A 15,316-nucleotide genomic window follows, 5' to 3' on the forward strand; every position below is an offset into this window, starting at 1 on the left:
TGTGTGTGTGTGTGTGTGTGTGTGTTATAATGTTGTACACACGTTATGAGCAGCCTAAAAGCAAAGCTCTACCTAAATTAGAGAAGGTGGGAAGGAAGGAGGGAAGGAAAGAGGGAGGAAGAGGAAGAAAGCAAAGGAAAACAAAGTAATCTAGTGTTAAACCAAGGCTTGCAAATCTAAGTGTTCCTTCAAGAAGGATAGCGATTTCTGTAGAAAACAATTAACTTCAATCATGGCTGAACTCCTTGCCCTGACCTCTCTATTTTATGCACATGCAGTTTTAGAAACACAGTTGGAAAAGACAACACTACACAGCACACTAAAGGATGTTTCTTATATTTATTGTAAAGGTGTGTGATGAGAAAAACTAATTTCAAAATCAGTCAGGTATGAGAATTTCCTGTTTAGCCTTCAGAGACACATTAATGAGAAATCTCTTTTTCCCCTCGTGACTCACCCTGAGCCTTATGGGGCAGCCTACTTAGTTCACTGTCACTGTTGTCCTAGATTTCTGCCACTGACTTTCATCTTTTGGTGCTCAGTTCCTACAGACCTCCTGTGAGCTCCTCACCTCACTGCATGCAGGAGGCCACGCTTTCAGGCAGAAGAGAGAGCTTGACACTGGCTTCTTCTCCACCAGCCCAGTCAGTTGACAGAACACTGCAAATGTGACATGTGGAGTAACTAAGGGACAGTTCTGATGCAGCGAACCAAGCAGGAATGTGGATGCCTTTGAACAACTTGGATAACCCAAGCCTGTGGAATTCTCCGGAGGACTACTTCAAAGTTCTTTCCTTGTCTGTGGAGAGTCAGCCAGCCGCTTGTATTTGTATTTCCTTGTCGATATAATTAAAGCTACAGCCACAGGAGACCTGATGATGGAGTGTGGATTTTAAGTGTTGCAATTTGTCCTCTGTGACTCCTTGGGTAGCAACATATGGATTTATCCCAGATGTCACAGATTATTGAAAGGACTCTCACTGAGAAGGAAGAACAGTCATAGTAGAAATTAAGTCTAAAAAATAACCAGCATTTCCTGAGAGCTCTGCATGCCAGAGGTAAGTATTAATTGCCTTACAAAAGATTTTTTTTCATATTTTAGACAAATGCACTGGGCTATTGGTAACTATTCAAAGGTCACATGTAAGTTTTAAAGCCAAAATTAGTTCTAGATCTTGCTTATTCTTAGGCTAATTGAATCAATTATCAATTATATTGAGTTATTACAGTTGTATGTGATAAAATGACACTGACTTTGATAGACAGATCCTTCAGGAACGTTTGAACCATCATCATTCTAGTATGAATCATTTTTATCATGTTATGGTTTCACATGTTGGATGATTGTTTCTTTAAATAAAATGGGTTTTAAAATCACTTTGGAAGTATTTTGAAATCCATTTATTTTATGCCAGATTTTCTGACATAACACTTTCTAACAATTGCAATGTCTTTTAATATTTAGTCATTTCTCTGACTAAATTATAAATTAAATATAATAATATGCCATTTATTTTTATAAATGATTAGCTATTAAAAGTAAGGCTAGTTTTATGTGCATGTATGTGTATAAACTTTTCCTAGACTACTCATTTATGGCAGTCAGTCTTTACTCATTGTTGGATTTAAATTTATTATAAAAGTCCAGCAGATTGTTGTTAAGCCCTCACTCATGTATGTGTAACAATATTTAAAGAGGAGGTTATGGATTCAAGAAAGCGTGGAGTGCATGGGACAGGCTGGAAGGAAAGAGAGAGGATGGAAATGATATGAATATGCTACTCATATGTGAAATTCTCAAGACAATAAAAATTTAAGTTACAAAAATTAGTGCAGCATTCTTTCCTGTAACTATTGTTTATAGTATAGGATCTTTGATGTAAGTTTTAAACATTTCATAGTGTTACACAGATGAAAACTAAATTTAATTTGTAAAATTTTTCTTTTGTTTATAGACATCGTTACTCCTCACAAAGTCATTGTGCTATCAAAAATATTTTGCCAAAAGTGGATTGTCTTTGAAAACTCTATTTGTTTATTTGTTTATTTTTACCACTGCACATGAGTTCGATGCTCAAGGGGAAAAACAGATTACAAATTAAAACCGCAAAATGTGTTCCAATGTTCCAAACCCCACCCATGGCTGCATTAGAATGTGTACCTTTCGGTGAACAGATGCATGGCACAGGCCTCCCATCATTCAGCTACCGAGATGAGTAATGAAAGAGCCACCTATGTAGAACTGAAGGTGTCCAAGGATTCAAGGAACCAGAAAAGGCAACCAAGGGGCACCCGCAGCTCCATCTCAGTAACTGAGCAGGAAATCACCTATGTGGAATTCAGCTTTCAAAATACTTCTCCAGAGCATCCCTCAGTCTGCAGGGACTATTGCTGCAAAGGTGAGACACTGAATGGACCCTCACTGTAACTGCTCTCAGATTGGTGCAGAGGTGGCAGTGGTCTCTCCTTGTGAAGACTGAGAACTCTAACTCGATCCATGCTTTTATGATTTGTGAGCATGGATGTTACTGTGTTGCAAAAATTTACGATCACGCTGTTGTGATGAGACTGCCTACAGACGATAACGGTGTAGAGGAGATTCTGGGGTCAACGTTTGTCTATTTGACTCACTGTGTACGTGGATTTTTTTGGGTACATAAACCTTGTGAACTGCCACTCTTCATCCCTACATTTCTTTCTGCAGGTTTTCCATCTCCTCTGGAAAAACTCATCACTGTGATCCTGGGCATCGTCAGTTTTGCCTTAATGGTCGCTGTGGTTTTAATTACTACAGTTGCCAAACCTTGTAAGTGTGTTTTTAAAATAATGACTAAAAATGCCTTTCAAAACTTATCAAGAACAGTAGCTTTTAATTAAATTATTCATGTGGATTAAATATGGAATGTTACTATGAATTTATCAATATTATGAATATCAGAGATATTGTGTTTGCTTTTGGTTTATTAATGATTTCATAACACAAATACATAGTTTAAAACCTGGAACACTCTTTACTGAGATTTTTTGAAAGGGTTTGTCATAGGTTGTATGGGGAAAGATGATGAAATTTGTGCTTTCATTGATGTAGCTTTTTCCAAAGTTTTCACCATATTATTTATTTTCTGACAGTTTCATTTGTATTCCACAGTATCCTAATTCAAAATAGTACATCATCTCTAGACTAGGAAACTAAGAGTGTTACAATATGTTACATGTTTATTTTCATAAGAATTATTTTAACTCACCTGATCCTGAAGCAAAGGAGCAGATCAATGCCTCCCTGCCTAGAACCAAGAGAGATACACCTTGCTTGTCAAAGTACTGATGTTTGTACACTTTATATTTTGTGTTGACTAAAACTATGCAAAGATGGTAGTAGATTTCTAAGAATAAAATAATCTAGAAACATGAACACTACATGTTCATCAGTAAACATTAATGATGATAAACTTTTTGTCCTGCAATAAGGGATACTCAGATAAAATAACCATGCAAAGTTTTTAATAATTGCTTTGATTTTCCAACTGGTGAACTTTGAAAGACAGAAATGAACTCACTATTCTAGAACAGAACGTATTTATATTCAGGAACTTAGAAAATTGTAGAGTAAATCCTTGAGTATTTAGTTTAGACAGATGAATAACATGGGGGTCATAGGGCAGAATCTATTCTTTGTGTGCTTGAATGTAGATTTTTTATATTTATCAGACTTTAGGCTGTGTAGATACATACTTTATATGAATGTCCCAACCTAAGAAAAAATATTAATTTTCATTATTAAATTCATGTTACTTATAGATAATAATCTTTCTTCACCATTTTACTTTAATAAGCAAATTTACTAAGAATTACTTTAACTCTGCAGATACTGAACCAAAGGAGCAGATCCAACCCTCCCTGAACACAAATCCGAAAGGTACAATTAGCTTGACTAAGTTCTGATGCTTGTACACATTATATTTTGTGTTTAACTTAAACCAGGCCAAGATAATGATGTATTTATAAGAAGAGAATGATTGGACATATAACAATGGGCCAGGGGTTGCTACTGTGCTTGAGTATGTTTGAGTCTGTATTTTGTTTTCTAAGGACCAGCATCTGGAGTTCATAGCTATATTTAATACATGGATGCTCAAAACTATGCAAGCATAAATTAACTTCCATTATTAAATTCCTGTTGCTTCTAGATAATAATCTTTCTTCAGCACAGCCTTGTGGTTCTTGTCCAAAGGAATGGATGTCATATTCCCACAGATGTTATTACATTAGTGGGGAGAAAAAAAATTGGCCTGACAGTTTGGAGTCCTGCAAATCCAAAAATTTTAGTCTGCTTTATATAGAGAGTGAAGAGGAGCAGGTAAGAGCTGCTGTGTGTCAATCATTGTTTATCATTTCTTCCTGTCAGTGTGATGTGTGTGGAGTCTATTCATATTCTGATACACGTTTCATGTATTTACAATTCTATATAATATTTCATTGTTTTATTTTATAAAGTTTTATTTATATGTGTACTGGTAGTGAATACTTATTTCCAGATATTTCTTATTTTATGAAAACCATTCTTGTATAAGTGCATTTACTCTGAAATTAACTTTGCCATTTAATTTTACCATACACAAAAGTATCCGGATGTGGATAGTAGGTAATATTGGTCAGAATGTGAATAGGTAGAAGCAATTATAGTCAGATTACTAGGCAGTCATATATATTTCCTTCATGTCCCTTCCCTATGCAAAATCTCACCAGGTCTTCCTGTACAAAACCTTTTAATCTGGAGTTTTTTAGTCATTTGGATAGGAAATTGCTCTTATCTGGATGCTGGATGTTATGCTGTAGAAACTGGACATGCAGGACCCACAGAGAAATGACTGCTAAACTTGCCTAAACCTGACTTTTGCGATAGTTAAGGGCACATGCATTTGAGTTTTAAAAGACTGTGACCAGACATATGTATGCATTTTTGCATAGAAATTCTGCAATTCAGTGGTTATCATACTGTGGGTTGAAATCCCTTTGAGGGTGGAGGACCCTTTCACAGGGGTCACCTAGGACCATAGGGAATACCAGATATTTATGTTAAGATTCATAACAGTAGCAGTATTACAGTTGTGAAGTAGAAAACAAAAATAATTTTATGGTTTTGGGTCACCACAACATGAGGAATTGTATAAAAGCATTGTAGCATTTGAAAAATTGAGAACCAACACTATTGTTCTTACAGCAAATCATTGATATTTACTCCTGCATTTATTTGCAATTTGCAATTTTACACTTCTGTATTATACAAGCATAACATTCTAAAACCCACTCTGTCTGTTGGCCCTTGAAGAAAGTAGTGAGTGTAACACCCTCAAAGACAGAGGCATCTTATATGGCCATTTGTACTTATGGGATCCCTGACACTAGGTCCTACCCTTGTGTTTTTCAAAAAGTTAGACAGGCTCTAAAAAAGCTGCAGAGAAACCCTGTCTCGAAAAAAAAAAAAAAAAAAAAAAAAAAAAAAGAAAACTTACCATATTAGGTGCTTTCAGCCTTGCCTAATACTTTGGCCACTCTGTCTTACACATGGATGAGAGATCTCATAATCTACGTTTTACTACTAGGGTTCTGAGAGAGCACATGTAGGCTTATTTTTTTCCATTGGACAATAGAGACACAGGATGTCCTGCCATTCTGTAGTCCCCTGTCTTCAGGTGTCAAGACATTTCAGCTTTTTGTCTCAACCTTCAGAATTCCTTGCTTGTGTCATTTATTATAAATCTCGAAGATTGAACTTTATTTATGAGAGTAGCCAAGAGAAGATTTAATACTACCCTTTCAGTAATCGACCCCTACAGTGATAGACAGTAGTTGAGGCTCAGCTACTTGGTGATAACATGGTACTCAGAAAACAGAAACTGTGCCATTCATTTCTTTAATAGTAAACCATGACCTTCCTTTTAAAACTGAACTGTAGAAACAGTAGAAAGATTGCTTTGAGCATAATACCCAGAGAATTTCATACATTATTTCTGAAATATGTTTGAATACCTGTATGCTTGTGTTTTAGCATAAGTATCTATTAAGTTGCATAGATCAATTGCCAAATTTCCCACTGACAGAAGAATAAAACATAAATATAAACATTTAAAAGTTAATTCTAAGTCAACATGACATACATATGTGAATGTTTTGGCAATGTAAGAAATCTTCTCAGCCAGGCGGTTGTGGCGCACACCTTTAATGCCAGCACTCGGGAGGCAGAGGCAGGAGGATCTTTGTGAGGTTAAGGCCAGCCTGGTCTCCAAGAGCTAGTTCCAGGACAGGCTCCAAAACTACAGAGAAACCCTTTCTTGAAAAACCAAAAAAGAAAAAAAGGAAATCTCAACTTTAATAAATAGATTCATGTTGGATAATAGACATACTCTGACAAAATATACTAACACATTTAAAAAATAATAAGAGCCTTCACTGATAAAATTTCTTGATTCCTGGTAGGAATTTCTGAAATCCCTCTCACAGTTTGCATGGACTAGCATCTTTCGGGAAAGCAGAGATCACCTCTGGGTTTGGAAAAATGACTCAACTTTCAAACCAAAGTAAGTTTTCATGAATAATGCAATAGACAAGAAAATTATCATACAAAGAGAAACTCAAAAGAATGGTGTCTGTAAATGAAGCTAAATTATTGACAGGCTAATGATGCTTGTCATGCCACCTCCTGCAGAGTCTCCGTGATCTCTTATGTAAGATGTGACACAAGCTTCAAAGAAGAGTGCATGAAGAGAAGGGGTGTGTGTGCTGTGCTTCCTGCATTGGAGCCCTTGCACTTTGGGGATTACCTGCCTATGTTTAAGGAATACAGTCTTGTTTCTCATGAAAGGGAAGATAGGATGTTTAAGTTTCCAGAGTCTACTGATGAGACATTGCCACGTACAGGAGTATATGATGCTAATGGAAGAAGATGGGTTAGCATTCAAGAGAAAAAGGATTCCAGGTTTGATCTGGTGTTTAATAAATAAAGAACAAAAGGCAAACTTAATAAAGCAACTAAGACTAATTCAGTAAAAATGAGAGAAGGATAGAGAGAGAGATAAATGTCTGTAACTTCTTAAGATTAGTTTGGGGGAAGGTTTGAAGAGGAGTTAGAAATATGTAGAAGGACCGGGCGGTGGTGGCGCACACCTTTAATCCCAGCACTCGGGAGGCAGAGGCAGGCGGATCTCTGAGTTCGAGGCCAGCCTGGTCTACAAGAGCTAGCTCCAGGACAGGCTCTAGAAACTACAGAGAAACCCTGTCTCGAAAAACCAAAAAAAAAATAAAAAATAAAAAATAAAAAAAAAGAAATATGGAGAAGGAGATAGAAAGAAGTTCTTCTGTATAGATCGCAGAGATATAAAATACTGTAGGCTGTATGACTGTTTACCACAACTACTTGCTCTTAGTTCAAAATGCCATAAACTCATAGTTTATATAATGATTTATATAAAAACTAATGCCAAGCCATGTCTAGCATGACCAAATGCAGACTCTCACTGGGGACATCAGTTTGATAAAAATTATTTTCATGTATCTGATAATGATTCTAAAAATAATCTCTACCATATGAAGAAACATTACATGCTGGTAAGCAATCTTTTCCATATAAAGGATGAGCCTCATGCCTAGAAAATATGCATTCAGATGCAATTCCTTTGAATCTTGTGTCTGTCTTTCACTTATTCCTGAGACCCTGCTCCCTCATTCACAGTACTCCAGTGTAGTAAGAGGAAGACACTTATTTATTCCAGCCCCAGAATAACCACACTGAAACTGTATTAATTAAATCACTGCTTGACCTATTAGCTCTAGCTTCTAATTGACTAATTCTTACATATTAATTTAAACCATTTCCAATATTCTGTGTATTGCCACAAAACTGTGGTTTACAGGGAAAATTTCTGGCATCTATCTTTAGTGGGGCTACATGGCTCTCTCTGAGTCTATCTTCCCTCTCTCTCCCAACATTCCATTGAGTTTGCCCGCCTATCTCTGCCCTGCTATTGGCTCAAAGCAGTTTCTTTATTAACCAATGGTATTTACAGCATAGAGAGGGGAATCCCACAGTACCCCAGTTGAGCTGGTCCATCGAAGATGCTGACTTTCATAAACTGATCATGTGAATCTGAAGGATGGACTACTTCATAATAATGGGCTTTCATAATAATCAGACTTTACCACACCATTAGTGAAGACACCATTGCTGACTTGCATGAGATCCTCCTTTTGCACATATTTATAGGAGTCACTCATTTAATAGATTATCCACATAAAGTATGTATGCATTTTGTGTTTCTGCCATTGCAGGATAAGAGAAGTTACCCATGTTGAACAAAACTGTGTCGTGCTGTCATCCTCTGGCCTAACAGCGGATAAGTGTACAGATTTACATACATATCTTTGTAAGCATAAGCTCACCAACTAAAACACCTGCACTTGGAGGCGGTCAGGTAATGCTGCATTTCATAACCTGAAAATAGGATGGAGATTGTATACATATTAAAGTGAAATATGTTATTTGTCCTAATAATGAATTTTTCAAAAAAATTGAAGAATACTAGACACACTAAAGTACAAATATTACTTACACTTATAATGTTAAATTTTATAACAGATTACACATATTCAAGGACAGTTCCTGTAGAAGTGCTGTTACATTTACCATCCAATGTGTTGTTGTCAAAGGACATTGTGAAATTACTCTGCTGGAAGCTGAAGCTTATAAACTGAGTTTCCTTAGTACAACTAGGTTTTTTATTTATTAACTACATTTCCATATATGTATACATACACTTGCTCTTCCCTTCCCAACCTCTCTTCGCTGCACCATCCACTCCTCTTCTGTTTCTACTCAGAAATGGCTGGTCTACCTGTGATCTCAACAAATATGGTATACCAAATTGAAATAATACTGGACACCTTCCCTCATATTAAGAATGAATGAGGCAACTGGTAGGAGGAAATGGGTCCCAAAACGTAATTAAAAGTGTCAGAAGCAGACACCACCCCCTGTTAGGAATTCCATAAGAAGACCAGTCTACATAATTTTAACACACATGCAGAGGAATTAGATAAGTCCCAAGCAGTGTCCCTGATTGTTAATTCAGTCTCAGTGAGTTTCTTTATGTCCAGGTTAGTAGCTTCTGTGGGTTTTCTTGTGGTGTCCTGAACCCTTCTGGCTCCTAGACTCTTTCTTCGACTTTCTCTATAAGGATTTGTCAAGTTCCAACTAGTGGCTCTCTGATGGTGATTATGTCAGGTCCTGTCTATGAGTATAGCAGAATATCATTATGAATAATCTCATTAATTTTTTTTGCCAGTCATGTTTGGTTCTATTTTAGCTATCCTATTTGTTGTTGTTGTTGTTCCATTTGAAGTTGAATATTGTTCTTTTAATGTCTGTGGAATTGGATTGGAATTTTGATCAAGATTGCATAGAATCTGCAGATTGTTTTTGGTAAAATGTTCATTTTTACTATGATAATCTACTGATCCAAGAACATAGGAAACATTTCCATCTTCTGATATCTTCATCAAAGACTTGAAGTTTTTGTCATACATGTCTTTCAATTGCTTGGTTAGATTTATTCCAAGGTATTTTATATTATTTGAACCTATTGTGGTGGGTATTAGTTCATTGAATTCTTTTGAAGCCCATCTGTAATTTATATCTAAAAGAACTATTGATATTTTTAAGTTAATCTCATAGCCAGCCACTTTGCTGAGGGTATTTATCAGATGTAGGTGTGCCGTCCTAGAATTTTCGAGTCACGTTTGTATATAATCGTATCATGTGCAAATTGCATTATTTTGACTTTTTCCTTTTCAATTTGTATTCCTTTGATCTTCCTCACTTCTCATAGTATTTCAGATAGATTTTCAAGTACTGAGAAACCGCCACACTGCTTTCCAAAGTGGTTGCACAAGTGTGCATTCCCACCAGCAATGGATGAGTGTACCCCTTACCCCACAACCTCTCCAGCAAAGGTTATTATTGGTGCTTTGGATTTTAGCCAATCTGACAGGTGTAAGATGATATCTCAAAGTTGTTTTGATTTGCATTTCCCTGATAGCTAGGGAGGTTGAGCATGACCTTAAGTGTCTTTTGGCCATTTGAACTTCTTCTGTTGAGAATTCTCTGTTCAGTTCAGCGCCCCATTTTCTAATTGGGTTAATTAGCATTTTAAAGTCTAGTCTCTTGAGTTCCTTATATATTTTAGAGATCGACCTTTGTCAGTTGCAGGGTTGGTGAAGATCTTTTCCCAGTCAGTAGGCTGCCTTTGTGTCTTAGTGACAATGTCCTTTGCTTTACAGAAGCTGCTCAGCTTCAGGAGGTCCCATTTATTCAATGTTGCCCTTAATGTCTGTGCAGCTGGGGTTACGCGTAGGAAACGGTCTCCTGTGCCCATTTGTTGTAGAGTACTTCCCACTTTCTCCTCTCAACCTACCCCAGGACCCAGCAATTCCACTATTGGGAATCTACCCAAGAGATGCCCAATCATACTACAAAAGCATTTTCTCCACTATGTTCATAGCAGCATTATTTGTAATAGCCAGATCCTGGAAACAACCTAGATGCCCCTCAGTGGAAGAATGGATGAAGAAACTGTGGAATATATACATGCTAGAATACTACTCAGCGGTAAAAAAAACAATGACATCTTGAATTTTGCATGCAAATGGATGGAAATAGAAAACACTATTCTGAGTGAGGTAACCCAGACCCAAAAAGATGAACATGGGATGTACTCACTCATAATCGGTTTCTAGCCATAATTAAAGGACATCGAGCCTATAAATTTGAGATCCTTGAGAAGATAATAAGAAGGTGAACCCCCCAAAAAAAGATATAGTAATCCTCCTGGATATTGGAAGTAGACACGATCGCCAGGCAAAAATTGGGAACTTGAGGGTTGGGCGAGACACGGCCAAGGGAAGATGGGGAGAGAAAAGCATGAAGGGGAGAATGGGGGGAGCTCGGAGGAATGGGATGCTTGGGATACAGGAAGGGTGGATATGGGAGCAGGGAAGCATATATCTTAATTTAGGGAGCCATCTGAGGGTTGTCAAGAGACTTGACCCTAGAGGGGTTCCCAGGTTTCCAGGGAGACGCCCCCAGTTAGTTCCTTGGGCAGCTGAGGAGAGGGAGCCTGAAAAGGCTAGTTCCTATAGCCATACTGATGAATTTCTTGCATATCACCATAGAACCTCCACCTGGCGATAGATGAAGAAAATGACTGAGCCCCACATTGGAGCACCGGACTGAGCTCCCAAGGTCCTGATGAGGAGCAGAAGGAGAGAGAACATGAGAAAGAAAGTCAGGACCGTGAGGGGTGCGTTCACCCATGGAGAACTAATGGGAGATCACCAACTCCAGTTGGATTGGGACTGATGGAACATGAGACCAAACCAGACTCTCTGAATGTGGCCGACGGTGGAGGCTGATAGAGAAGCCAAGGACAAAGGCGCTGATCTTTGACTCTTCTGAATGGACAGGCTCTGTGGGAGCCATCTCAGCTTGGTTGATCACCTTCCTGGACCTGGGGGGAGTTGGGAGGACATTGGTTTTAACATAGAGTAGGGAACCCCGATGGCTCCTTGGCCTGAAAATGAAGGGAGGGAGGGTATGGGGGGAGGGGAGGGGAGGGCAGTAGGAGGAAGAGGGGAAGAGATGGAAATTTTTTAAATAAAAAAAATAACTTTAGACAAATAAGTTAAAAAAAAAGAATTTCAAGTACTATATTGAATAGATATGGAGAGAGTTGCCAGCTTTGTCTCATTCCTGATTTTAGTGGAATTGCTTTGAATTTTTCTGTATGTAATTTGTTATTAAATATCAGCGTGCTGAAAATTTCCTTTACTATATATTTTTTTGGTTTTTCGAGACAGGGTTTCCCTGTAGTTTCTAGAGCCTGTCCTGGAACTATCTCTTATAGACCAGGCTGGCCTCAAACTCAGAGATCTGCCTGCCGAGTGCTGGGATTAAAGGCGTGCGCCACCACCGCCTGGCCTGCCTTCACTATATTAAAATGTCCACTGTATCCCTGATCTCTCCAGTATTTATTCCTGAAGGGGTTTAAGAGTCTGTCAAAGGCTTTTTGAGGATCTAATGAGATGATGTGTGTGTGTTTTCTTTCAGTTTGTTTATATAGTGAATTACAAAGTCCAATTTTTGTATGTTGAACCATCCCTGCTATCTGGGATGAAGCTTAATGATCCTGGTGGGTAATCTTTTTGACATGATCTTGGATTCAATATGCAAGTATTTTCTTGAGTATTATGAATCCATGTTAGTATTCATGAGGAAAATTAGTTCGTAATTCTCTTCTTTTGTTGACTCTTTCTGTACTTTGGGTATCAGTGTGATGGTGGGCTCTTAAAATAAATTTGGCAATGTTCCTGAAATTATTTATTTATATAGTTTCAGTCTCATAGGTCTGCAAAACTTGTAAGAAAAAAATTAAATTTACCCATAAAATATTTTCAACTCCCTAGCATTTTTTCATGGCCCTTTAATCAGTTTCCTGTATCTATTGCTTCTTCCTTTTGTTTTTAAATACTCTTTCACATTTATTTATGTCATGTGTTTGCATGTGTGTGCGTACATACACACATATGCCATAGCCCGTGTACAGAAGTCAGAGGACAGTTTACAGGAGTTGGCAGGCAGAGAAGAATTTTGAACAGAGATATATATACAGAGAGAGTAGGTAGAGTCAGAGACTCCATGATGCCTTCTGCCTTTGCTCTCCTAAGCCTTTGGCCAAGAAAAGCTTTATTCATCAACCAATAAAAGCAGCACATAACAGAAGGACATCCTGAATCAACAAGAGGTGCTTTTTACTAGTTCATTGTAAATTTGACACTACCTGGAAAGAGGGAGTCTCAGTTGAGAAATTGCCTTGATCAGATTAGGCGTCTGGTTGCCACAGTGAGAGGTTGTCCTGACTGATGGCAGATAAGGGCATGGGAGGCCAGCCTATTTTCTATGGCACCACTCCTAGCTACATAGTGCTGAATTGTATAAGAAAGCTAGAGATGGATGAAGGGGAATGGGTGATCGGCAGTTATGATTAACCAGACTAGCTTTAATATATAATATTCAGCTTTAATAAAGGAAAGATAAGGAAAGTTACAAATCCAAGGTTCCAGTGAGCAGCACAGGAAAATAAAGAGAATGCGGGTTTCATGCGCTTGCAAGATTTTATAAGTAAATATTAGCCTAAAGGGGACACGCCTTACAAACAAGATGATTGGCTGGGCTTCCCCTTCAGATCGAAGCAGCAAGATAAGACCCTTCATCTTTCTGCTTCAGTTCCTGCCCTGGCTTCCTTCAGTGATAAATGTGACCTGAAAGTATGTGTTGAAACAAATTATTTCCTTACTTTGTTGCTTTTGGTCCAAATGTTTAATCATAAAATGGAAAAGCAAACCAGGGAACCAGGCTTTCTCACCTTTAGTTCACCAGTCTTTTGTGTGGTCCCAACTATGAATTTCTGTTGACCCAGACATCTGCTGAAACTTTCTTATTTTTATGGTGAGGTACATTTCAAATGTCTGAAGATATTTCAATTAGATTTTTGTATACAGCTGTAAGACAAGGAGTGTTCACGACATCTCAACCAGTTGGATGCTCCAAAGCTTCCCATATTATATAAGTTTACAAAAATGTTTAAAGCACACTTACCTAGAGTAAAATTTCTGAGACCTCCTGCTGCAGAGCTCAGTTTACTGTGAACTGAATCAGGCCAAAGAACCCAAGAATGAGCATAGGAAATGAAGGACGGTTGCAGATAAAGCCCAGTTCTTGCACAAGAAGTTGCTTGTCTGTAATTGCACCCTCAAAGTGATACCCAGAACCTTGAAGGAAGTGGCAAGAATTTCCATGGCTCAAATATAAGATGTACTCACTTTTCTGTGTTAAAGTCCAGGGATAATATTACTAATATGTTGCTTAAATCCCTAGCATTTTACAAAGCACTCAAGGAGTAACACATTTATTGGAAACGCAAATGTCCATTCTAAAAAGAAAATTAGGTTTGTGGAGGTGGCATTTTTGTCCATGTTTATCTTTTCTATTCTCCATGCATTTTTCCTCCTGTGCAGCTGCCTCCCTCCATATACTCATTGTTTCCATTTCCCCCTAGAGATTTCCTGCTCCCTTCAGATGAACTTGTGGCTGGACTCCAAAGGAACATCTTCTCCTTCATGGTAGCAAAAACAATGATCACCTGTGAGAAGGTTTGAGATGATTATAAGGAAGTTTTCACTCTGAGCATTGCAAGTCTCTGTATATAGATTTTCATATTTATGTAATTAAAAATCTGTCAAATATTTATTCAGAATTTATTAAAAGAACAATGACAGTGGTTTTTATATCTATATGTTATGATTTTGTAACTCTAAGACATGCCTCTGCAAACCTTTATGAAGATGTTGATTAATATTTGTAACTTGTCACATTAACTATTGCAATGTTTGGTAGTTTGGGCCCATTAGGTTTTTATAATATTGTCCTTCAAAATTTAATTTCTATAGTATTTTTGTATTAAATAATTCTATTATATATTTTGATATTTTGATATAAAATATTTCAAACTAATAAACTAAAATACACATTTGTAGACATATTAATATTTCAGAGTGCATCTTTTAATTAAGGTAAAACCATTTCCTCATCAATAAACCCCAGCAAACACAATAATTGACAAAGTTCCAATATTTGCAAAGGTTTTTTTTGTCTTCATCTCAGATGAGGCAAAAGTGATCAACACATTCATGGAAAATAAACAATAAGATTTAGTCAATGAATTTTCACAGATAAAGACTTTAGGAACACATTTATCCATATACAATATTGAAAGGAAATGCTTGAAATCACTATTTCCTTTGGTACCATTTGCCTCAAATTTGCTACTACTTTTACATGACACGATTTAAACAATTGTGTTTCAAAAGAGCCATTTTGTGCCATGAATTTGGGAACTTTTGTTGTGTAAATGTTTGTTATCCTTACATGGAGGCAGATTTAGGGATGTGTGCCTGACATTTCTCTGTGAATATGTGTATTAGTGTAAGTGTCATTTTATATGTACAAGCCTATGAGAGTGCATGTGATGTATTCATGCCTGTTTATTACTATGAACAATGCAAACTCATTAAATATCAATGCTGTTGCAGGGAGATAATTTCTAATCTTTGCTATGTTATTTCTATTGAGTACAAAGGAGCAGTTAACATCTTACAATAGCTGTTACAACACTAGTGTACAAAGAAAAACGTGAAGTGAGAGTTTGAT

At 37.3% G+C, this 15,316-nt stretch overlaps 1 protein-coding gene across 4 annotated transcripts; it reads left to right on the plus strand.

Moving 5' to 3' along the window:
* The first annotated feature begins 476 nt into the window (after nucleotides 1–476).
* Nucleotides 477–15,083, plus strand: LOC119808323 (NKG2-C type II integral membrane protein-like). Of its 4 annotated transcripts, none has more exons than XM_038320773.1 (8): nucleotides 477–1,058; nucleotides 1,956–2,399; nucleotides 2,705–2,806; nucleotides 3,866–3,916; nucleotides 4,188–4,357; nucleotides 6,478–6,578; nucleotides 8,326–8,468; nucleotides 14,166–15,083. In XM_038320773.1, exons 2-7 carry the CDS (start codon nucleotides 2,180–2,182, stop codon nucleotides 8,441–8,443), a joined length of 762 nt encoding a protein of 253 aa, XP_038176701.1. In that variant the 5' UTR covers nucleotides 477–1,058; nucleotides 1,956–2,179; the 3' UTR covers nucleotides 8,444–8,468; nucleotides 14,166–15,083. The 4 variants fall into 4 exon arrangements, with proteins under 4 accessions (XP_038176701.1, XP_038176700.1, XP_038176699.1 ...); XM_038320772.1 differs by lacking the exon at nucleotides 14,166–15,083 and adding an exon at nucleotides 10,572–10,626; XM_038320771.1 differs by lacking the exon at nucleotides 14,166–15,083 and having other exon boundaries at nucleotides 8,326–8,816.
* Nucleotides 15,084–15,316: the final 233 nt, after the last annotated feature.

The sequence above is a fragment of the Arvicola amphibius genome, chromosome 2 (genome assembly GCF_903992535.2).
Source record: "Arvicola amphibius chromosome 2, mArvAmp1.2, whole genome shotgun sequence".
NCBI lineage: Eukaryota > Metazoa > Chordata > Mammalia > Rodentia > Cricetidae > Arvicola > Arvicola amphibius.